This window comes from Cygnus atratus, chromosome 7, assembly GCF_013377495.2.
Source record: "Cygnus atratus isolate AKBS03 ecotype Queensland, Australia chromosome 7, CAtr_DNAZoo_HiC_assembly, whole genome shotgun sequence".
Taxonomy (NCBI): domain Eukaryota; kingdom Metazoa; phylum Chordata; class Aves; order Anseriformes; family Anatidae; genus Cygnus; species Cygnus atratus.
In genome coordinates, this window is record NC_066368.1 from 3,519,769 (window position 1) to 3,545,537 (window position 25,769).

General features: G+C 38.9%; 1 protein-coding gene across 2 annotated transcripts; it reads right to left on the reverse strand.

The window, feature by feature from the left end:
• Positions 1 to 232: 232 nt before the first annotated feature.
• Positions 233 to 23,074, reverse strand: EDRF1 (erythroid differentiation regulatory factor 1). 2 transcript variants are annotated; one of them, XM_035547518.2, is made up of 25 exons: positions 22,974 to 23,074; positions 22,648 to 22,856; positions 21,552 to 21,618; positions 21,100 to 21,225; positions 20,458 to 20,582; positions 19,901 to 20,060; positions 18,535 to 18,636; positions 18,116 to 18,237; positions 17,027 to 17,138; positions 16,216 to 16,363; positions 16,021 to 16,129; positions 15,799 to 15,910; positions 14,800 to 15,060; positions 13,274 to 13,345; positions 13,011 to 13,161; positions 10,872 to 11,060; positions 9,640 to 9,840; positions 9,096 to 9,314; positions 7,982 to 8,205; positions 6,821 to 6,979; positions 6,423 to 6,572; positions 5,275 to 5,428; positions 4,911 to 5,026; positions 3,938 to 4,101; positions 233 to 1,097 (listed from the first exon to the last, which is right to left on the reverse strand). In XM_035547518.2, exons 1-25 carry the CDS (start codon positions 23,040 to 23,042, stop codon positions 926 to 928), a joined length of 3,693 nt encoding a protein of 1,230 aa, XP_035403411.1. In that variant the 5' UTR covers positions 23,043 to 23,074; the 3' UTR covers positions 233 to 925. The 2 variants fall into 2 exon arrangements, with proteins under 2 accessions (XP_035403411.1, XP_035403412.1); XM_035547519.2 differs by lacking the exon at positions 18,535 to 18,636.
• Between the last annotated feature and the right edge of the window lie 2,695 nt (positions 23,075 to 25,769).

A 25,769-nucleotide genomic window follows, 5' to 3' on the forward strand; every position in this document is an offset into this window, starting at 1 on the left:
CTAAAATGAGCTCCACTTCTCATTTGCAAGAGGAAAAGAGAAAACAAACACACCCACAAAAAAAAACAAAAACACAAAAGAAGCAAGCCCCCCCTTCCTTGTTTCAAAATAGCAGCTGCCCTTCCTGCACTGGACAACACCTTCCTCCCTTGCCAAGTCTTACTGAGAACAGAGAGACAGTTGAGCAATTTGCTTCTGACAAAAGTAAAAAGGTCACAACCACTAAACACAAAGCACAATGTTTCATAGGTTTATTTAATAAATAATTTTATTTAAAAATATGCTTTTATTTATTCACAGTTTCAAGTCTGAAAAACATAATACTATTCTCCATCAAATCAAAACACAGCTAAAACCATTCAGTTCCTGTTGTAAAAGAAATACCAGTGATGGCTAATATTTGCAAGGACCTTGCAAAGCTAGAAAGGCACCCATGTTTATGCAGGACAGTAACTGCAATAATAGAAACATGTCCACATATTCAACAGGAATCTCCTTGTACAACTTCAGTTCATGTTACAGGTTAAAGTGTTCCAATTAAGCTTTGCTTACAAAGTACATTTCATTAAAAATCAAACCAGAGCAACTGTGAGATTACATTTTAATGCAAAATATTTGCATCACTGCCAAGCCCATTACCTTTAAGAGAAAAAAAAGTGCATTTCTCCAAGATAAGAAATTAAGTTTTTATCCAGAACCCCAACTTTGCATTTCAAACAACGAAACGCTAGTAACCGAACCCTTACGGAGCTATCACAGGATAAGGATCTCCTGTTCTTCCCCAAGTGTACTGTGTAACAATGTAGGCAATATTCTTATCACCTTTGATAAATCCAAGTATAAATCCAAATCCCACATGGGAAAAAAATACCACTGCTCCCACGCAGATGCAAGGCACTATTTCTGCTCATTTGCAGCACTTAAGTCACTGAACTCCTCCAGTACCAGCTTCACTACTTTGAGTCAGCTGCTCCAGCAGATTTAGGATTACCTCTATCCGCTCCAGCAGAGTCATGCTTTTGTTAGCAGTTGCACGCAACAGAAGAGAGTAAACTTGCTTGTTTGTTTTAAGAGTTATTTCTTCTTCATTAATGGCCCTGAAAAAGAAACATAAAAGCTATTAATCTGACCACGATATTTAATTCTACAAATTATCAAGACAATTATTACACAATAACCTTGATGATCATCTCTTTGAAACCACATGGTTGGTGCTTGGATTTGAAACTCTTATTTCTTTAGTTCTTATTTCCTGCCATTTCACAGCATTGCAGACAGAGCCTCTGCTTACACTGCAGGAGGGATAAGGAGTTCCAGTTTTTCTTCAGCTCCAGTCTGGCCATTTTATTAAGTTAAAATCCCAGAACACACTGTAAACCCTCCAAATCAATGTCTCTGTGCCAAACCTCTGTGCTTTTGTCAGAGTTTGGCTAATCTGATCAAGCCAAATGCAAACAGACACCTGAGCACTTGTGAGATGCTGTTTGCTCCTGTGCCATTGCCTCCCATTTGCTCAGCCCTACAAACCACTACGGACATCAGCTTCCTGTTGAAGTCTGAAGCCCGTGATCTGGCCTCATTCTCTCAAGTTCCATACACCTAAATTACTTCCATACAATAGAGACTTCTCCATGCCCAAAACCTTTACGCAAGAGCTTTTCCTCTTTTCCCAGTCTGCAGTCAAAGCTCCTGTTAATATTTGTCAAAAGGAGAAAACTGATGTAAGTCACACAAGTGCCAGCTACTGCTTCAGCAGTGTCACCCCTCCTCTGTGCCACCCCACGTTTAACATCCAAGACTAATAAATGACCCAAACCAGAAAAAAAGAAAACTAAAAATGCTACTACTGGTATTACAAATAAATCAAGTGTGCATGCATGCAAGTAGCAGTCAGTTTAATTATAAATGCTTCAGGAATTAAAAAATTAATTTGCTTTACCTTTTTTGTAACACTTGGCAGAAATCAGATTTATTTATTAAACAGGTAGTCAAAAATAATAAAAGCCACTGAAATGCAAAGTATTTCCAGGATAAGCTACAAGAATTCCCAGAACAAAGTATTAATTTCAATTACTTCTTTCCTCCAATTTACACAGCCATGTTCAGTTATGCTTATGCATTTAATTTCTAGAAGGTAAGACTGATTTCATTCAGTTTTATTGCTAGTCTGCAAGTTTCACTATCAAACAGCTTTACCGCATGTTCTTCTGTTCTCTGCCAAAATGCATCCAAGACTCTGAAATAGTATTCATGAGCTCTAATTTCCTCCCTTTTCAGCTTGCCTATTATTAAAACCCAAGACAGACATTTTCTCCTTCTGTAAAGCAGAACTAAGGAAGCATATGGAAAACCTATACAAGGTACAAGGCACTAGAAAGGTTAAATAAAAAGGTAGTTTTAAGCTGAGCCTCAACCCACTGCTGTTTCAAGAAGTTTAAGACGTTACAACAACACTCCCATTTCACAACACTCAAGTTTGAGCTGCAACCTGTTCCCTGTGTGAAATCTTCAGTACAAAGCCTCGTTCAAGAGAGGTTCAATGGTAAGAAGTAAATGGAGAAAAGTTTGTTATACAACACTTAGCCAGGTCATGAAACCACAGAATTGGAACGGTTTAGTCAGTTACCTGGGACATCTACTTGGTTACATACAGGTTATACTTTAATCCTCTGCTTTTCACATATTCAGATTGCCACCTTGTGGAAGCTCTTTTCTCTAAGTGAATGCACCTAAGCCATCACTAAAAGAGCATGCAGGCTTTCTTCTAAGTCTCACGTTTTTCCATTTGTCTCGTATCGGCAAACAACTTACTGTGCAAGATGAATTCATCTCGCAACTTACTGCTTCAAAATAACACTTAACATCAGCAGCATTTTAACGTCAGGAATGATTAACAGCTTCCAACTTCATCTAGTAGATGAAATAACAATTGTAGATTGCAGAAGCTACAGCAACGTGACACATTTGCTGCTGAGGGGATACAAGGTGTTCTCTGGATCCCCAAAGCAACACCACACACATTCACATCTAACCAACTGAAGCAATGATGATACAAATTACACTGCCACACCTGATCACAGCAACACTTCAAGGTCAACAGAAAGAAAATAAGCCAGGTGTGCTCTGAGCTCCAGCAGCAAGACTGTTTCTTCTTGCACTCCATTTGGCATTAGAAAGGTAATGATGAGCATTTTCCCCACATACATCCTTCCGTTTACAGCACTACTGGTACACCTACATTTATTCTGAAGTGTTCAGAATGTTCAACATGAGCTCAGTGTTGTCACTGGTACATTTTATTATCAAAATCTATCTAAAGATCAGTCCTACACAGCAGCTTCTCCCCTCACTAACCTTGAGGTATCCTGCCACAGATGAATACCAACATCAGTAAGACAAAGGACCCCATTATAAATGTACCCAACGCACTGAGCAAACACTTCTATTTACAAAAAATAGAATCAAGACAGTGAGGAATATGCCAGCAGTACAGGCAGTACAGGTTAAACTGCTTTGTGTGTGCATTTACACCTATGAAGGACAGGAGATTTATATCCTACGAAGGATAAGCTAGATGCTTTATGCTCTGATATCTGTGATTTGTAACTGTGTTGTGCTTTTTATATAAAAATTACAACTTATTTTCTTGAATAGAGGCCATTCAGGCTAACACTTTTGTCTGCTCTCAGTCCCGGAATCCTATCAGGAAAGGAGAGAGAAAAAAACTGCTGAGCCTAGGCACACAGTGAAGGTGTTTCTTGGTCATACCCTCAGTTATACACACACAAAAAACACGCAAGCTTTAGATGATCAATGAACACACCAAAAGTCTCCCCCAGAAAAGAATCACACACTTTAGCATGCCTAGAAATGTATACTCTGTACAATTTATGTACCCAAAGCACATCTACACAACACATATCAAGGTTCAACTTACCCACTCTTCTTTTTTGTTGAAGTTAACAGTTTAATGGATTGGAGGAGAAGGAATGACATTCTAGACTCAAAAATACTAAGTAGCTTCAGTACTTCTTCCTTGTTAAGGGCAGTGGAGGAATCATTAGGTGATGTACTTTCAGTACTACTCTCATCTTTACTTATCTACAAAAAGAAAAGCAAAAAACATTTCACCCAACTCCACCATTAGAAGAACCGTGATTAAGTCAGATGACCATACTTGCAGGGTCGCTTACACTTTACAGGAGTGGTACCAACTGCACAACTGCTGGTTATAAGGCCTCAGTAATTGGCTTGTACTCACACCTACACAAGTTATTACAACTGCCTATGCTAAATGTATTTAATATTTAATTATAATACCAGGCAAATATGGACTTGAATACTCCATCTGTTGCTCAAATTGTCAGTAAAAGATGAACACATCAGCAAATATAATGAGTCGATGTTTATCTAGGCATCAAGAACACTGCCTACAGATAGCCTTCCACATTTTAACACTGAAATATTACATAGATTTTATAAAGAAAATCTAAACTTCAGTGGCATTATATAAAATGCTTTTTACGGAGGTTAAATGGAGGAAAAAAAGTCTCTGAATGCAGAGATCAGCACATCAAAGCAGCAAGATAGAAGGGGAAGGAAAGTCTTGGAGAGATTTCTTGTTCTAAAAGCCAAGAACTTATGGTTCCGTTCCATGTCGGATTATTAGTGTTGCAGAAAGAGGTGGAACTTCTGACATCACTCAGATAAAGGCGGGTTCTAGAATTTTTTTTCATCTAATTCCACCTAACAGCTAGAACTACACTACAGTAGGCTCAAACCCTGTTTATATCATTTAAGCAGCTAAGCCAACTGAGCAGACAAGCCACACCTTAATCACCAATTGACTGATTTTTTTTTGCAAATGCACCAGACAAGGGAGCAGAATCGATAACTTGACTTCTGTTTACCTGTTCACTCTCTGCTGCAAGCTCTTTTCTGATGAGCTGGAACGCACACTTGGTCTTAACCATTATATCAAGGGCCCCAAACAAAGTCTTTAGTTTTCCAGCACTGCTGTTCTGACCTGAAAATCAAGGACACTGTTAATGGCTTATGTTCTGGTTTGTGCTTTTTCTTTCTTCCAAAGATTGAGATTCTCATTAAAAAAGTGCATACTGTTCTAGTTGAATGAAAAACAGTAAAAGAAAAGCCTCTCCTCTTCCAAACAGGACTATTCTGAGAAGCAGATTACTCCTGCTTTCATATGCAGTTATTTAGAAGGGAAATAAGTTAACAGGATTTTAGAGGACTACTGCAGAAAGACAGACTTACTTGCCATCTGGAATTCCGCAAATGCCACTCTTTCCAGCTGCACGCGAAGAAACTCACAGGGTGCATCCTTCAAGAGTTGAAAGAGTCTCACTGCTTTACTATAATGGAGATCAGCAAGTACACGATGTTGTTTCCTCAAATGCTCATCACCAACCTGCACTCCAAATAGGGTACATAGTAAATGTCAGATGATTTGTATGTTCATGAAATATCCATTAGACAAAAGCATTATGGAAAGTGTTAGGTACCAACCATTCCTCACCTCATTTCAAAATTGTTCATCTGAGTGTCTGCACACTTCTAGAATACATCACTAGCCCACCACCACTGAAGTTACTGTATTTTCATAGTCAATACTAATGAATCCACATCAAGTAGAACCAAGTTAATCATAAAAAAACCAAAAAACTAAGATACTGCACAGCAATGTAGACTTGCATATCGCTTCCTAAGGCTTTAATAAGTCATTAGCAGAGAGCCTTCTGATGGATCATTAGCAGAAGTATCACAGGAGTGACCTGGAAGCAAAACCAAACTGAAGATAACACTCATCATCAACAGCCTCTATTATTCCAGATAGCTTTGCACATTCAGACTGTAACAAAGCTCAAATACTATGAAGGACAGGAGGGCTACAGGGCAACCTCACTGCTCTCTGCTTCCTGTAGAGGGGAAATGAAGAGGGAGGTGCTAGTCTCTCCTCCCTGGTAACCAATGATAGAATGCATGTGAACAGCACAAAGCTGAACAAGGGGAGGTTCAGACGAGACATTAGAAAGAAATTCTTTATCTTGAGGGTGGACAAACACTGGAACAGGCTTCCTAGCACAGTGGTTGATGCCCCACGCCTGCCAGTATTCAAGAAACATTTGGATAATACCCTCGATAACATGCCTTAACTTTTCTTTAGCTCTGAAGTGGCTGGGCAATTGGACTCAGTGATCTTCATAGGTCCCCTCCAACTGAACTATTCTATTCTAGTCAGAAGTAACAGCTTATTTGCAGATCAGTGTGAAATACATCTTTCTGGTTAAATCATTTAAATGAAGATATTCTAGATCTAGGTAGACAGATAAATATCAGTCTTCACAAATATTACACATTAAGCATGGAACCTATACAGAAAAGTGAACAGTTTGTACTAATACCTGATTTCTCAGGCAACTGTGGTACATGGAAGCAAGCCTGTGGTGGATGGTTGCAGCCCGATACTGGCAGAGAGGCTGCCGTGGAGACACCGTATCGACATCACAGTATTTCAAGGACTTCATCATGGCTTCACTAACTTCCTTCTCTATCTACAAAAAAAAACAAAGCCACGTAATCATGTTCTAGTTTCAAAGTAATCACGCTATGTGGAAGTGTAAGGTTTTTAATAGATTTAACCCTAAAAACTTTATATGACTCAAGTTTTATGGTTTGCAAGAACTACTTCATACAAGATTTTAATAAGTTTACAAGTTATTCCAGTATCAGCTGCCTGCTGTTCAGTTTTTCAAGAAAATAGCTTATTTTATCAGATTTTGTCTCAAATCCTCTTTATTACCTGTTCCTGAGCCTTTCTAGATAAGGGAGCATAATCCTGCTGTAGAGTTGCCATAGTGAAGTATGTCGTAGACAGCTCCCAGTTCACAGAATCCCAAACAGCTGGATGCATGTCTCTCTTGCCAAGTGATCTTAATGCTCTCAGATAGTAGTCAATAGCCTACAGATTGTAAAATAATGCATTTATAGTTACTGCTTGTCGTGGTTATAAATACAAGTTCATTTCCTTTTACCCGTTCTCAAGGAATGATTTCAAAATACGCCTGAGCCTTCTTTAGTATTTTCCTTATACCCATTTTGGTCATAGTTTTTAATCCTGACCAATGCATTCCTTTCTCCTTTGTATGTGCTATTGCTGTTAAATATCAAGATCTGAATGTCACGGCACTTCATGTATCAGAGCAATGGAATCAAACCTAAACACCGACAAACAATCTATTTAATCTTAAAAACCATGAAAAAGCATTTCTCAAGGTAAATGCCAAAACATCAGAAGTGCCGGTTACATTATGGAAAGGGCCAACTTGCAGATCTGTTATTGCAACTGGCCCTCCCAGGTACACTAATTACTTTCTGCACTCTCCTCAGTAATAAGCCATCAAGGACCATTCAAAACTACTCAACCACTATTTGAAACAAATCCGTGTCTAAGGAGTTATATGGTTCCTTCAAGCATAATACAAGTTTAAATGAACCAAAGAGAAATTATGTGGTTTTGCATCCTAGACACATTGTAATAGGGAGGGAAGACTAGCCATTAAAAACATGCCACAGGGGACATTCTAGGAAAACAAACAACCTCCTCAAACCAACACTGCAATGTAAGAGAGGCAGCTTTAAGAAAGAAAAAACACACCCCCGCACCCCAAAAAAACACAGGAAACAAAAAGAGATCAAGTTATAACATTAAGACTCATCACAATAAAACAAAGGTACTTCCGAAACGTGCATTTGCTTTTGGTAACTTCCATGTGTGCTACATTATTCACTACAGGTATTTACTTTATTTTACGTATTAAACATGTTTAGGAGACCCCTTTATTTGGGGGCAGAAGTCCAGTGCTAGCTACTTCGCTCCTTATTTTTACACTTTCAAAGGGAAACATTCAGGTATGCAATTTCCCCTCTACATTTAACCAACAAGTCGGACATAGTACGTTACCTTATTGTAATAAAGGGCCTCTTCTGGGGAAAACTCTCTTTTGAAGTCACCTTCAGTCGCACAGTGCGCTTGAGCACAAATTCGCATGAGTCTTCCCGTGTTGCACAGCAGGAGAGCAGCATTGGTTGCATCATCAATCGACTCAAAATTCTGAATTCCCTTTTCAAAGCAGGAGAAGCTTTTCTTCCAGAGTTGCTGCTCTGTCGTCGATACGTTCTTACTCACTGAAGTGAAAAATATATAGCTTATCAGCAGTTTAAATTCTCAAAAAATACTGAACAAACATTTCCATTGTTTTCTCACAAGTTTATAAAGATGGTCTTTTAGAACTTAAATGTGGTAAAATATTCTGAAAACCCAATTTCATGGAAAAAACTGTTAATACCAGAAGTGCACTACACACAGTATATGTTAGAAAAAATTATGATAACATGACAAAAATCATAAATTAGCAGAACAAAACAGATTATAAATCCTTTTTCCCTCACTACAGTAATATTCAGGATATGACAATTGCTCCTACGAACCTTCAGTAGGAAGTAAGCAAGAAGTGACTTTTACAGACAAGTGAAATTCAGTATTAAGGTTTTTACTTCAGCTAAATAGCAGTTCTGCAAAAACATGGTGATGATGAACAATCACCAAATTAAAGTCTAACACAAGCTGCTCCAAATATTAGTTAGACAAAGGTCACAGAACACAACCAATATTTAGGAGTATTTACACTGAACCACCAGTGTCTAGTTCGTTCCAGTTTAAATAACTAGTACTTCTAGACTTTTTTTTTTTTTAAAAAGCCAACCACCAAACAAAAAAACTTTTGGAGGGCATTCAACATACTCTATAAGAATTTCTCCAAGGCATCCCATTATTCAGTTTAGGTTCAATTAATGAAGTATACAAGCTACATTGATCTCTAGACCATATAATGGACATAATAATTTATCCATTATAAATTAATGGACATTAAATCTCTAACATCGTTTTTAGAAGCTCTTTAAATGTCATGTTTATAATCAGGAATTCTTAAGACTTCCCACACTACTACTGAACATAATCATTGTTCTAGGTCAGTAAAACAGTGTACAGTAAGAAGTGGAAAAAGAATGCTTACCCACTCTCTCAGTCTGCACTGCAGCAGCCTGGTTCATGTAAAATACCCCGATTTCATTCCTGATGTTACCCATCCTCTTTAGCACCTGTACGTGCTGCTCAGGATTTTGCTTTTTTAAATTACTGAAGAGTAAAATTTCATAAGCTGCTTCATAACATTTACAACTGACTGAAAGTTGGCATTCCAGGTCTGTAGACAAGTCAGTAGCCCAGGCAAACACTAAGAAACAAAAAACAAAGCCTGCCTGTCAAACGGTACTTCCAAATAAATGCATGTCTGTGATAGCCTAGATGAAGATGACCAAAGTATAAGACCAATGTCAGGATGATCACAATTTCCACACCCAAGCACAATCTATCCAATACGTAAACAATTTACATCTTCAGTTGCTTTACAGCTCTGGCATGTCATGCAGTATCTTGATAACCTCTGTACTTCTGACAGAGATAAGCTTTCCCCAAATAAAACAATGAAACATAATGAAGAGTGAAATTACTTTGCCATACAGCTGGATCATGACAGTTATCTTATATTGGTTTCATACCTTGGCAGCTGGATTCTCTGTGAAGACTGTGTAGTATTTCCTGATCTTCCTTTGTTTGGTAGTTATATTCTTCAAGATACGCTGCTCTGTTGTTTGCATTTTGAGCAAGCATTAATTGGATATCTCCACAAAGCGTTAAACACTGACAAAGAAACACTAATACTTCAGGAAGCATGCTGGCACAGAGACAACAGTAGGTATCTATTAGAAAAAAGCACACGGGTGAGGGAGGGGGGAAGAGAAGAGAATCACACTTCAGAAGTTTTGACACAGTCTGACAGTGTAATTGGTTTTATGTTGTCACGTTTATTCTCCGTATCGACAACGCATGTCCTCCTAAGAAGAACTAACTTATTTTAAAATCTTGTTCTACACGGCTGACAGCTTCAGAAGAGTGACCGGTTTGTTAAAGATGAGCATCGACTGAGAATTAAAAATACTAATTTCACACTTCAGTCTAAAACCAAGGAAAACCAAATTTCTACAGACCAACTCAAGTCAGATACAGCCTGAAAAATGAATTTTCAAACGGCACAGCTAAAATTTAATTTTCAAGTCTTCCAAGGACTGGAAAGCTGAAGAATTTTTTGAGTTACCGATAAGCATATTGATGCTTTGAGTAAAGATCATGTTCTTGTTTTGTATGTGTTCTTTCACATACACGCCCACCACCCTACAAATATGGAAGCAAAATAGCAGTACTGCAGCAGTAAGTTGATGACATTTTCTGATTACTTAATATCCCAAACAGCCTGATTTCCTCTTTTCCATTTTCCTTGGGAATACATCAGGATGTAATTCATTTTAGAGGAGTGTCCAATTCAGCTGGTGAACAAGTTTGGTATTTCTCAAAAATCTGGTAAACATTTAGATGAAATGGGAACCAGCAGGCAATTCCAGAGAGCGATCTGCTTGCAGTGCTAGCACTGAGAACACAGAAGGCTACCTCTGTCTTGGACCAGGGCTGAATGCTCCCACCTTCAGTGCTCTGAAATTTAAGATCTGTGCTTTAAGTTTTTCACTGCATCAAAAGAGGAGTAACCTTTCCCCCAAACAGAGATGAGCGAGTTATTCTTACTACAGCCTTCTCTCCAGAGCACTGAGCTAGACACTTAAACACAGAGGCGTCAGACTTGTCACTGCATGCCACTAGGCTAAATCATGCAGAGAAGTGTTTGATATTGTGAAAGGTACATACAGTCAGCGGCACTGACGACAAACTAACAACTTACCATGGCACTGTAAAGCCAGCTTGATGTATCGTAACGCTCTCCCATACTTCTGTAGAATCATAGCAGCATCAGACAGGACATAATAAGCCTTTGATGATTTCAGAATGAGCTGGAGCTTCATTTTATATTGCCATGACCCAGGAATCATTCCTGACTGACTGGAATGCTTACCCTTTTGAAATGAGCCCACTGTAACACAAACAGAACCTCATCAGTAAATGTCATGGCCATAACATAAGCCACAGGCGTGGCCCAACTTCACCGGTATACAGACTGGATGCAAATTGCCATATTACAGCTCTACACAAGGATACCAACTTGCCTGCTGCTGCATTTTTCTTCTGCAGAACGGACTCAACACTTGGAGCTTTTCCACTTATTTCACCTGATAGCAGGATGTTGGAATAGTGAGTACAGTGCCAGTGCATCTAACCCCCCATTGTCTGAACGGCTTTTGAAACACTGGTGCAACAACCAAGGCTCTTCCATTTGGTAGCAGTAGAGAAGAACGAGTAAGTCACAGGCACAATTTGCCATGTTTTCTGCCAAATCCCTATGGTACGTTCTGTTTTGTATTAATGTCTCAAACACCAAGGGAACTGACAACCTAGTCATTCCTACAAGTAAGGCCAATGCCCTTCTCACACTAGTTCCAAGATATCCTCAGCATAAGATGATGAACGTTCCTTCTTTGGTGCTGCTGTTATTATGGAACCAGAAAGAAAAAGCCACTGACTTTAAGCACATTAGAGGTCCTGATGCCAAGGGACAGAACTTCGCTGTCCTGACAAGCGGGTCTGAAGCAGAATACGAGGTTAAGTACAATACTAAGGATCTCTGCAATATTTACATCCTACAGTACCCAGGAAACACTTGTTTCTAAATAAAAAAGTTATTATGTGGGCATTCTCCTTTCCAGCTGGCAAGCAGCTGCAATGTGTCACCAGCTCCAAACAGCAGAGACAGAAGATAGAGCCTGGCTGCAGCAGAGCTGAAATCTGCACGCTGTTCTTACTGAGCTGACCCCAGTCACATTTTTCCAGTAGATCTTGCTAGAAACTAATCACACATTCCACATTAACAGTACTGTGCGGAATTCATGCAAGCTTGACACAGCTCAACATCTCTATCAGAAAGCTGCATTCTGTGGTCACATATCTGATATAAACTAAGAAAGCATTTGTACATCTCCAGGTCATTAACATCCATGAGAAACAAAATTAGAATAAAAAACATCAGAACACTTCAATAAAACTCAAAGACTGAATTTTTTTGTTGTTCAGAGATTTAAAGGGGAAAAGAAGAAAAATGAAAGAATGAAGAACTTTAAAAATATACAAGACTGAAATTTCTTTGCTTACAGGACTTATCACTCTGCAGAAAACTATTTTCTTAAGGAGTCCTTCCTAGACCCTTTTATGGGATTCAAGAGCAAAATAAAAGCTGGCTATAGCCTGAAGCTTCTGGACCTCGAGTATTTAAAAGCACCTTTCTTTCCTGCTTTCTTCCACAATTTAGAGCTACGCAGAAAAACCCAAAATCCTAGTTATAATATGTATGTATATAAATATGTATGTCTACTATAATACATAACATGTATAATATAATCCTAGTATAATACGTATATGTTAATTGCAATGTTTATATGCTTGCTGCTGGATACTATGTGTAACAGGGAAACCTGCCAGAAGTAGTAAAAAGCTCTTTCACAAAGCTTCCAAGTCACAAAGAAGAGAGACTACTGAAACTAAACAAACACCACAACCCCCAAAAAGCCCCAACACAACTCCCACCCTACAGACAACTTACAGTGCTCCCCACACCAAATCTACTGAAGCCCAAACTACTAAGCCCTTATGGAAATCATCTGGAAGCCACAACTAAGTAAGATCCAGCAACATTATGTGTTTAATACAAAAACATGCTTTGATATGCAAAGTCTCCCAAATGTGCTATTCTCTTCATATTCATAAAGAGATACTGTGTCCTCTAATTTTGTTTTTATGGAGTATATATATTTTTTTTTTGCTTATACAATAGTGTAATTAACAACCTACAAGTGTACTGTTTTGACAAACAAAGTAGCGGCAGTTTCTGTTGGTACTTGAAAGGTCTTATTTGCACAACAATGCAACTTACTTTTGTCTAAAAATAAGGCCATCTGTTTTTCCAGACACTCAGGACCACCACTGGTGGATTCATCTTCATATTTCAAAGGGATTGGCGTGCTGGGGTCAGCTGCAGGAAGGTCACTCTCTTTTTTAACACTGCTGTCAACAGACTTCAAGCCCTACAAGAAGAAATGCTTTAATTCACCTTGAAAGCAATACTTCACAAATACCGAAGACACCAAGAATTGTGTACCAGGTGAAATACCATTAGAAATTTGACAGTAAGCTTACCTCCAGGACATAGCTAAGCACCAGCCGGCAGCGTTCCTCAGTGCCGTGGCAGACAGGAAATGTACAGCTAGGCTTGATTGAGGGGGGCAGCAGGGGAGAAACAGGAAAAGAACAGAAGTTCAAAATACAAAATATCAAAGTTACTAGCTAGAAGAAACAAGTGACAGACTGCAGTAAAAAAACTTGTTAATGAAACATTCGAGCCCTACACTGGAAAGCACCACAGTGTTATCTCAGAGAGCAATTCATATACCTGCTTGCTTTAACATCTATACTTGGCTTCTCTCAGTAATCTCAAGAGACAAAGCAAGGAGGAAGAGAAAATTTATTTCTCAACATTAATTATGAAAGTATCCACAGATAATCTGCAACGCAGACCCAGGCAGATTTGATACCATAAGGAAACTCTTCCATCAACCTATAAATTGAAGCAGCACTTTCAACATCTTTGCATTGCTTGGTAGCTTAGGACTTTTTTTGGTTTGTCTTTGATTTCTTCTGGGGTGGAGTAAAAGGGGGGAGAGGAAATGGGAAATTTAGTGTTTCTACACCTGTATCAGTTCCTGTTTTCAGCTGATGGACCCTCAAGTGTTAAAAATTCATACGGTAGGAAGAGTCACAAATTTTTAGGAATATTTGATCGTTGCTACTCAGCACAGATTAGAAGAACAGGTTTAGTTTTTGACTGATGGGAGTCGTTCAATTCTGTAATCTTATATAACAGGTAAGTAAAATATCAGAAGTAAAACAGTATGGACAGTTTCTTTATTGGTCTTCTCAGTTTCTCACTTTCCTGTTTTTCTATAATAATGAATGTAAGATACATTAAAGGTAGCAGTGTTACACTTCTGCTCATTCATTTACAAAGCATACTTATGCCAATGAAGCTTTAGGAATATTATAGTTATGCATCCAGCTGCCCTATTAGGAAGAAGATTCAAAGAGACATGAAGTTTTATTCTTCATACATATACGAGGAGTATGACATACATTAAGGCATTCAAACTGCCATATCCTGACCAAGTATCCTACAAATTAGAGAGGGAGATCGGAGACTAACCCCATGGATCTAAGCTGACGCTCCAGTAAACAAAAACTTAGTATTGCTCCAGAAGTAGGGGGAACTAGAAGAGGCTCACTATCCATGTGAACTTGTGGTCGCCTATAACTGTTAAACATAGCAGCAGAGAAAACAGTCAACTGCAGTCGTAACAGGAGTAACTTTTATGTTTTAGTAGCTAGTAATGCAGAATCATGCCCCACAAAAAACAGGTGCTATACAGTAGAGGAGAAGCTTTACAATACAGGAGGTTTAATGTAAAAGCCTCAAATTCTATGAACAGCTAAAGAAAGGTTTATTTCCCTTCTGCCTCATACTTCTGTTAACCTGAAATCAAAAAAACACACAGAAGAAATCCTACAATGATAGCTTAGAACAAAACTAACAGGTAACTGAATTTTGATAACAAACCTTGCTGTATCAACGCTTTCAAGAAACCCCTTAAAAAATCCACAGCTTCACTTACACGTATTCGATGAACAGACTTGTATTTTTCTGGTACTGATAACTCTCCAACAGATTTAATTATAGCCACTGCTTTATTGTCATCTGGTGGATCAGAACTGTTACTGTAAGAACCGTTTTCATCACTGTCAGGCATTTCTTCCTCTTCTTCACTATAACTTTCATCAGAGTTTCCATTTATAGGGAAGTCTGTACTGTCTTCTTTTTTAGGTTCATCCAACTGAAAAAGCTCTGATAACATGTAGTTTGCTGAAGCAATTATCTTTTTAAATAAGGAAAGAAAAATCAGTGATTTATTTTCAAGGTAAGTTTTTCTGTTGATGGGCAACATCAATGCAATTTGTCTTAGGCTGTATTTACAGGTAATTAACTACCTAACTGTACTCAGACTATGTTCTCAGAGTGTTTGACCATGTTTCAGTGCTAAATTTTTAAGCAACATGTATACTGTCTTCATTGATTTGTTTATGTTGTTAACAGTTTGTATGTGCACACAGACCCTGCAGTCAAGCTTGCCCACATTTGTTTTTACCCACCTTACAGATGAAAATGAAAGAAAGACAAAATCCCCCAACTTCTAGAGAGCAATAATATTCTTTACAAGAAGTTTTAAGCTGTTTTCTTTCTACCTCAAGTTTACTCAAAGCCTAAATTCTTGCTCAAACAGTTCTCACATTCCTATCACAAGAGGAATTCTGACATCAAGTCTGCTAGGAAATTTGGGTCAGATCTGGTTAAAAAATTACACCACACATACTGCCTTAAAGTGATCATATTTTAGGCACCTGGACCTTGAATTGGCCTGAAAAGTTTATTACATGCCTCCCAGGCTCCACCTCAAATTAAGGACTCCTGTGTACCTCAAGAATTATCCAAACACTAAGCAATAGATTTCAGGCTTGAAGTTTTAGATTTAGGCATCCAAATAGGGAGGGATCTGACTGCCAAAAAGACTTTTCCACTGTATTTGCACAAAGATACACAAACACACTGTTCTTACTTGAGGATGTCTGCCATTGTCCAATAACTTAAGACAATTAAGAAGCAGTGTTCTGATAGTGCCATAGTGCTTTTTGTTCTGGTTTTTCTTCAGCATCATATTGCAAGCAACTCTAAAAGAAAAAGTTGAACAAATTAGCGATCCCAGGATAATTTCTTTGTGTTAGAAGAAAACAAAATCTTTAAAGCAAGTTTAAGTCTTTAAAGTTATTTAAAAACTCACTTGTACAGAAGAATTGCCACTGGCATTGTAAAAGGATTTTGATATTTGTCTTCTGTTTCTTCACAAAGGGTGGTTAGGTCATAGAGCTTTACTATATCACTCCCACTTGCTGAAAGGCAAGACATTTCATTAATCAGCATGACATTAACATAAATGTTTTCCTTTTTATCTAAAAGTTTATCTAAATTTACTTACCCTTAAATAACCAGTAAGTATGTCCTTCTTTGGTGCAATTTGATTTTAGAAAAGATAAGATATTTTGAGCAATATCTTTTATCACTTTGGTAGAGAAATTAGAGTTTTCTAAATTGGGAATATCTTCAGTCTTGATCATTTCATATTTCTGCAAGGAATCCATTTTAAAACAAGATTAGGAGGCTTTTCTGCTACTACCCCACCCAAATCTACAGGTCAATGTCTCTTAACTGCTTAAGGAAAGAGTCTACTATTATGATACAGCATCAAAGTAATTTTTATGACTTCAGCTTTTATTGAGTAGTACTATCAAGATATGCTTGCTTTTAAAGAGAATCACTGCTATAATAAACTTATGATTAAGTAAATACAGAACAGAAGGTGAGAAAGAAGTTGTGTAGTTAATAATATCTACTCACTATTTCAATGAAACTTAGTCAGCAACTACATGTTACCAGGTGCAACGAATGAACCCAGCTGGTATCTGTAGGCTATTGTAAATCAGTAAATATAATCAAAACTTAAAAAGCATGCAAGTGAACATCACAGGTTCTAAGATGCAAGAAAATGGTTCATTTCTGCAGCTACTTTTTTTTTTTTTTGGTCTTCAAGCATCTGTGCAAGTAGGAATCTTGCATGCATGGAAGAGAGGAAAAGAACAAGATGTTTTCAGATGACTCTGTAAATGCTTCTTGTTTTGCAATAAAATTTTTGTAATCTTTGTCAGAACAGTAAGATTAGGAAGAGCTATTACAATTGCAACAATCTCAGAAACTGAAGAAGTAGGCATAAAGCCAAGAGTCAGGCTTACCTGAACAATTCCATTAACATGAAAGCACATCACAAGCTCTGGTACATTGCATATTAAGTTGTCCAACCAATAGTCAATTCCTGTTAACACATTTATTGGCTTGTTGTTATCCCTAAAAACAAGTATTTCCACTGTTATTTAAGTCCCTGTTTACACTCCAGAAAGCAAGGCACATTTACTAATGGGATTTAAGTCACCTTAGTAGAAGGATATTAAACCAATTATTTGTGAATTGTTATAATTTAAGACAACAACCAAAGTGTTGCATCAAATAAAAAAATGTACTGATCTCTCCAATAGAATACATTCACATTCCCTTGGCAGTTTTAAGTTTTTGCCTACACTTAGATTGAAGCTTTAACAAGCTTCACATGTCACACTATTACCGAAATAGTAAGTACTTCTAAAGGAATGGCAGCATTAGCAGCATCTAATTATAGTGCAAACCTTCTCCCAGGCCTTCCAAAATTCCTTTCAAAGCAAGACTGTTAATTTCTAGATGTGTCTCAAAAAGATGACAAATACACCAAGTATGTTTCAAGTTTTTGCTCATTCCCTGAATATGCATAGGCAGGAACAGAAAGACCAATAACCAAGTAATCAACATAAAGCATTTCTGAACAGAAAACAGTCAGAACACAGACGTACTATTGTCACAAGTTTTGAGTACTTATGAAGTGCCTAACTAGCAGCTATTGAAATTCAAAATTCCAGTAAAAGAAGTGGTACTGCCATCTTTTATAAAATAACAATAGAAGAAGTTATGGACATTGCGTTTTAACATTCAAATGCACGCTAACGTCTGGAAAGGTTGCAAACAGCCACTACTTTCAAATAAAGATTTAGAGCTAGAAAAAACAGCAGAATATCTCAAGTCCCAGTGTAATAGCACAGCTATGAGACTTCCTGTTTACCAGCACTTCATAATGCCATTGCCATTTAAGTCTAAAGCATGAATTTTCTTCTTTAAACTGCACATAAAAAATTCAGAATCAACCAAAAGACCTGCAGATAGTTCAAGAGGAAAGCAAAGCAAAGCAAAACTCAGTCAAGGCTGGAACATACAAACTTGTTAACTTCAAAAATCACCTGAGACGTAGGCTCACAGCAGGGTATCTTCCACCTCCAAATATAGGCATATTTGATCCTACTAACATGTGGATATCTTCAAAGGTCCACAAGATGTTACGGACAAAGTCATTTTTAAGTCCCTTCATTAAGAGAAAAAACGGTCTATAAATCACTGGTATAAACACACGTTCTCTGTGACAATCTGCAGAATTACAAGAAAGCAAGATGCAAAAGCAGCAAATAAAAGACAGCACAAAACGAACTATGCTATGCGTTCACATTAACTTAAAAGACTGAGATCACAGATGCCACAACAGCTACTTCTACAGAGGACTTAGTTTTTCTCTCGGCTCCAATTTAGACCAAATTTTTTAAAGTGTTGGATTAAATTGGGGGGGGGGGTTGTGTTTGAGCTCAAATTTCACATATAAGCATACCTGACTGTTTTCCCCGTCATTGAACAAAGTAGTCAGGTTTTGTTCTTTGGGGGCTGAGGCCACATGCCCCACTATATATGAGGGTTCAAGAGGCACACTTCCCTGTGAAGAGCACAAGGATAAGGAGTGATTCTGCTGCTGACATAAAGCTAGGCCATAGAAAAAAATTATATATTCTGAACAACAAAAGCAAGGAAGCAAAAACCTTCACCTCTACCATCTTTAAATAGATATATATTAAACTATAAAAAGCCTTTAGTCAGTGACTAGAATGCTTCTTTAGCTATAGCTAGTCCCAAAATTTCTTATATTCTCATAGGCCTTAAAAAGTTTTTATAGAAACGCTAGTACCCCACAGTCTGCACCAGATTATCAACCTCAAGAATGTAAATCCTTTAGTTTAATATAAAGAAGTCTGAAGAGAGAGACACTGCACAAATGCACACAGCTTCTTTACAACAGCGTCTGCTTTGTCAGTAATTCCTGAAGAAGGTGAAAAAGAAAAGTAGCCTTTTTTATAAGAGCACTGAAGTACTGAACTATTTCTCTACTTTAAAATATTATTATATCAGAACACATACAGTTATAATTTTAAGACCAATGAGTTATAATTTTAAGACCAATGCAGGTTAGAACCTTCATAACTTAGCTACCCAAATCATTTGGCATACCTCATGGTAACACCATTTAGCATAGTAATTATAATCTAGGTATATTTAATACAACAGATATTTTGGCCTCTCAAAAATATAATTCCTATATTTCATTACTCAACGAATATGGGAATTACCAATATTCCTAAATAAGCTTAGCCACAGAGAAACCCTGGATTAGAGCCCAGCTTGTTGTATAAACACACAACACAAATGGAAGGGAGCTGTGTTATCTCACAGCAGGTATTGTATACATTGTTTAACTGTTTTGCAAATATTTTCACAGATCCATATTTTCCCCTTCAACAATAAATTCAGGGCCAGAGAATTTATTTTAATGGCAAACAAAAGAAAAAGCTAAAACACTCCTATACACACCACCCAGGTATCAAGTTTTCTTACTTCCACGTGAAATCATTGATAACTACTCTTACCCACATGTAGTCTCTCAGAGATAAATATATATGTATATGTAAATGTGTATAAACATAATATATTGAGTACTACAATCACAGAAAAAAGTTTCTTCTGAAATTTGGAGCACTGAAACACTGGCATGAGCTAAAATGACAAGATCTAATGCCTTAGTCCCATCTCTCACGCAAGAGTATTATAGTAGCACCTTTGAAAACCTGAAATAATCAATATTCTATAGGGAACACAAATATTCTCTATGAAAACTAATGTGTCCTTTAAAACACTATTATGCTAACCTGGTTAGAGGCACCTGGATCTTCAGATAACGAAGAAGGCATTTCAAATGGAGCTGGCCAGGAGGCCCGTCCTGCTTCATCACCCTCACCTGGAACAGGACCCTCCTGGTGCTGTTTTGAACTGGAAGGAACAGGCTGAGCAGCTCCATCACCATTAATGCTAACAAAACATTAAAGAGTGGACAATATGCAATGAGAATGTGCTACAGAATTTAAATTTGATGCGTTAGTCTCAGCTTTGGTAATACACTTAAAGATTGGTATATTGACCAGTTTTACAGTATTGTGGCAGCTGTCACTATACCTAGCATGTTTCAAGTCAGATTCAGTTTTCAGAAGGAGTATTGAGATAGGGCCTTAAGTCATGTTATTTCATACTTTAGTATTTTAAAATACTGCAATGCCTATTAAAAACATTTACATGTTCTCATTCCTCAGTTTCCTCCATATAAAGATAAAGCAGTAAATAAGACAGACCAATTCTAACATTTACTTCAAGAGAAGAAACGAAGCAGAAGTTGGCACAGAATTCAACACTCATGCAGATATAAGGTTACCTGTAATATAAAAATTTGGAAAGTATAGCCTTCTGGTACCAGTGTTCTTTACTCTTCTTTTTTCGTTGCCACTTCTGATCAATCAGCCTTTGATAAAACTCTTTCAGCCACGTCCAGTCCCCTGTCTAGTCAATATCATAAATATGAAATTAATGTCAAGAAAGATCTGCAAAGTAAACCAAGTACCTTATTACCTTATGAATATTCAACCATCATCACCAAAAATTACTCCACAGCTAAGCTCTTGAATTGCTCATTTACTGAAAATGTATCTTCTAGAAAGTTACGTTCCAAGGAGGTCAACTTTTAACAAAGTCAGATACATGGCAAGAGACTGCACAGTATCAAATGATTAATGATAAAATTAGTAAAATAGCACAGCAATATAGAGGCAATTACAGGAAAGACTGATGTGGAATTTTAATTCTACAATACCGTAAATAGAAAGACATAAGATTCTCTGCTGCAGTTATTGGTTAAACCAACTGCTGCAAAATAGCAGCATGTGCTTCATGTAGACCTTTAGTACTAGCATATGGTTCTCAGGAATTTTGATACATGTATGCTTTCTTGCTGGCTACACTATTCTCAAAATAATGCATTTTGACCATACGGCATACTTAAAACAACACAAATGTTAACCTGAGATGATCTCATGAAGAGTTCTTGAATATCTAGTTCATCCAACAAGAGCGTCCGCCCAATGCGATGCACTGCCATGCTCACGTGTGACTTGCTGTATGGTATCTTCAGAAGCTTTTTAATATTCTTGCAGGAGAAAAGAGAACAGAGATTATATTCCATATAATTATACTTTATCATAAATCACAATTCTCAGGGAACTGGAAGCAAAGAATACACTCCTAACACTGGAGTTTGGACAGAGATCTGAGTAAAAAGCTGTCCAAAATAAACACAGATAAGTGAGTATGTATCTCTTTTTCTTCCTCTGAATCATCTAAATTCTGCAAAGTGTTTCAATAGACCTTCACTTTCCCTCACAGGATACAAACATGACAGAAGCCATGACAGTACTTTACGATAAGGTCATACAACACAGAAGTTTGAATGACAGAACTTCAAATTATACGTACCTCTGAATCAGACACAACGTCCACATCATTTCCAATGGAGTCAATGAAGTCATACGCCATTCCAAAGCTACAGAGAACAGTACAAGTTAATATAAATGCAACATCACATTAAACACAGACCTCCTTGCTCTCCAAAGGAGGTCAAACCTCTGAAAGCTTTTTCTTAATGAAAAAATTAGAATTTAGCTAAACATTACTAGGGGCAATGAGATCTAAAGTTAGTCAACAAAAACATTTTGACACCCCACAAGTTCTCCTAATATACCATTGGAAGTGCTTAAATCCAAGTTCAAGACATCCTAAAAAGCAGTTTTGTTGAAATCAAGACAATCTGAAATACTGTGTTTCACTTAAAATTTCATTATGATTTGAAGATCCTCTGCATACTGTAAATTTCACTAGCTAGTTGATTTAGTATGAATTTGCTTGTTCAATGTGGATTTAGGAATTATTTCTGAACACCATGTACTCACTGCATTCAACTATTTAGCAAACGTGGGATTGGACTAGATGATCTTTCAAGGTCCCTTCCAAACCCTAACATTCTGTGTAACATCCACACAGGACGGTGACACTACTTTTCAGGTTTGCCCCTTATATTACCGTCTGGGTTCACTGATATGACTATGAAGCTGCCATTTTTTTTTTTTTGCCTTTAATTAGCCAGTTCCAATTTCTAAAGACCCAGAACAGCCATAAGTGGGCTCCTTGACCACCCAGGGGAACCGTATTTGTTCCATTTCCATCCCTCACGGAAAGCAGGGCAGCTATCCGAAGCAGACTCATTTCTGATCAACTGACAGCAGGCAACCAGAGACGCACGTGAAGCCGGCGTCACTGACTCAGGCGAGGTGTCAACACGCACTTGAAGAAGTAAAATCTATCAGCAATATCGGCGTTATTAATCATTTAGAAAGGAAACAAGGTTACAGCACAGAAAAAAGAGCAGATGATGAGAAAGTAGAAGAAGGGTCAAGAAAAAGCAGTATCTAGCTGTTACCAAAAAAGCCTTTACTGAGAATTCCATAAGGTCTGAGCTCACTGTTTGATTTTAGCCTTAAAGATGGATAAAAAAAGCCCGGCCTGGCGCACTCACCTCGAGAAAGGCGTACTTTTCTTGTTGCTGCCGAGGATGGCCGTGCCCGCCGGCCCCAGCCGGGCGCTCTCCCTCAGCCAGTTGGCGGGGGGCAGCTTCAGGTCCGTTTTCTCCTGCAGGCGGGCGAAGGCGGCCTGCGGCGGGGCGGAGGAGTACTTCACCACGGCGCTGCTCTTCACCTCGCCGCCTCCCGGAGCCGGCAGCGACCCCTCGTCCCCGGAGAGAAGTTAAGTTTTAATTGCTGGGACAACGGCAATTACGCCTGCACCATAATTAGCGCCTGCCCTGCCGCTCCCCAGCCCGAGGGGCTCCCGCAGCCCCGTTACCTGCTTGGGCTCCTCCGCGTCTCCTCCCCGCGGGACCGCGGCCGCCCCGGCGCCGCGGGGCTCCGCCATCTTGCGCCCGCCGCGGGCCTCCCTCCGGCGGCGGGGGCGCGGCCCGGCGGCGGCACGGGGGCTACGTCACGGCACCAACGTCACAGCGCCGCCGCCGCCTCTCGCGCGCTTCCCCGTGAAGTCCCAAGAGGCGGCGGAGGGCGGGAGGTGGCCAATAGGGGGCGGGGGCGGGGCTGCTGCGCTGAGGGGACGGAGGCGGGGTTGAGCTGCGGGGTCTGGTTGCGACATGTCGGCGCGGTCGCGAGCTTCGTTACAGGATCTTTAGGGGTGGAAAAGCCCTCCAAGATTCTCTGGTCCAGCCACCCCGCTACCACCAATGTCACCACTGAGCCGTGTCCCCAAGCACCACGTCCAACCTCTCCTTGAACACCCCCAGGGACGGTGACGCCACCACCTCCCTGGGCAACCCGTCCCAACGCCTGACTGCTCTTTCTGAGGAGAAATGTCTCCTCGTTTCCAACCTGAACCTCCTCTGGCACAACTTGAGGCCGTTCCTTCTAGTGACCTGTGGGAAGAGGCTGACCCCAAGCTCCCTGCACCTTCCTTTCAGGGAGTTTTGGAGAGCAATGAGGTCTCCCCTGAGCCTCCTCCAGACCAAACACCTCCAGTGCCCTCAGCCGCTCCTGACAGGACTTGTGTCCCAGGCCCATCACCGGCTTCATAGCCCTTCTCTGGAGACGATCCAGGGCCTGAATGTCCTTCTTGTAGTGAGGGGCCCAAGACTGAACACAGTGAAGGGACAGGCCGTCTGGGCATGCGGTGGGGCTTTTGGTTATGCTGAGAGAGTTCAGTGTTACAGAGACCGGCTGGAAACCTACAGGCACCTTAAGTACAGGGTAGCAAGCTGTGGCATGCTGGCCTCTGCTTGCACTCCAAATTTGGCAGAGACTTAGCTGTGAAGTGTTACGTGAATACACCATGAATAGTACCCACAGGCTTTTTCCATGCTCATCATTCATTGTTTTTCTATTGCACGGTATTGTTCCTTCCCTATGCCAAAGCCACAAGTTTTTCATGTGACACCTGCATGCCACAGGAGAGTACAATTGGTGACTGGTTGAGAAGTTAGTTGCACAAATTCTGGCTGGCTGGCATCATCCCCCAAACAATACACATATAGCCACTGGGCAGGGTCTGCCTTTCTTTACTGGGGTACTTCTCTGTCCTGCCACTGATCTTCACTGAGCTTAGGTGGCCTTAAATGTCCTTGAATTTCTTCCGTTCTCTCAAAGTTCATTGAACATGGCCTGAAGATTTGAAAATTATTAGGCAACTTGACAGACTGCAATTGCATAAGCCTTGTTTCCCTTGTAAACCAAGCTAAACCAGTCTAATGCTGCATATTTTTACTAGTGCAAAGTGTATCTTTTAGCAATAATACCATAAATAGCAGCAATATGTTTTGGTATGAAAACATATGTATACAATTTATTGAAGTTATAACATTTCTTTAAAATACTATTTCAAAGCAGTTTCAGTCAAACCTTTATTGAATTGGACTTATGCCTACTGCCATTGCAGACTGGAAGACCACATAATTATTTATTCCTTAGTTCCTTTGGAGTCCCTTTATAGTGTTAGGATGGGACATGTCTAAGTTTCATCCTTAAATTTATATTTTTTACCTTTATCCATATCTTAGTGGAAATCAGCTGTAAATATGTAAGTGTTGTAGTCCTTTGGGGAAAAAAAAAAAAAAAGCAAAAAAGGGGAAAAAAATAAAGAGCTACCACTGGGTATTTAAAGCTAACATGCTGTTTGTTTGAGTTCGCAATAATGGGCCTCAAGTTATTAAATCTGAAAATAAGTAGAACAGAATGAAAACAAATTGTAGTTTCATTCCCTGTCTGTCACATTCTTCATTATCCTTCTCTGGTTGTTCTGTCACTGACTTCCTTGGTCTTAAAAATAGCATGAGCTATCTGCATAGCCTTGTGATCTGATCCTGGCACACATCAGTACAGTTCATTACACTCAAGGCTGAGAAGACAATACAATCACCTAAGCCTTTCAACACATGTTGATCTTACAGTGTGTTTACAGCTTTTTTTTTTTTTTCTTGACCTCAATTGCATTATCTGGAACAGTTTATTTTTCATAAGCCAGGTTTACATTAGCATCTGTAAATCACCACAGAAGTCATTTTATGTTGTAATTAAAAGTAACTTACAGCATGGCATCATTAATAATAACATCCAAATTATTGTTCTTATCTATTACCAAAACTTCAGCAGATACGTAGAGACAAAGTAGGTCATTTAGAAGAAAGCCTTGAGAAATGGCAGGATGGCAGCTAGTATTCCCAAATATCATTACCTATGTCTGATAGTAAGATTGAAAATTTGACTTTCCTGAAGGAACTTTGTAATTTTCTTTAAAATAAATGTCTGTAAATGTCTGAATCATTCATGCTTAAGTAATACAAGTACCATATTTTCTCTCATTTCATTTGCTGGCTATAGCATCTGAGTCCCACTGAAGTTAGCCTTAAATATGAATATGATGGAAAACAGGCCAGTGCCACTTGCCATTCAAGTGTCATCTTCTTGACAGTCTGTCAAGGCCTGGGAGACAAAGTCTTGGTCTGTGCCTGATTTAGTGGGAAGGTTTGCCTTGGCTACTGCTCACGAACAGGCTTATGTTGAGGTAAGCAAGGGCTTTGTCTCTGCCCCAGTTTTTCTTTCTGTGAAAGAAGCCTTACATTTTGGTTCACTCTCTACTTCCATA

Bases quoted from the DNA above. Each gene is read 5' to 3' on its own strand.
- EDRF1 (XM_035547518.2), bottom strand. From the start codon at position 23,042: ATGGCGGAGCCCCGCGGCGCCGGGGCGGCCGCGGTCCCGCGGGGAGGA. The intron at 17,139-18,115 runs GTGATTTTTGAA...ACTTGTTTTTAG, and splicing joins GCTGTGAGCCTACGTCTCAG to GGATAACAACAAGCCAATAA. The intron at 6,573-6,820 runs GTAATAAAGAGG...TTTTTTTTGTAG, and splicing joins CTAGAAAGGCTCAGGAACAG to ATAGAGAAGGAAGTTAGTGA.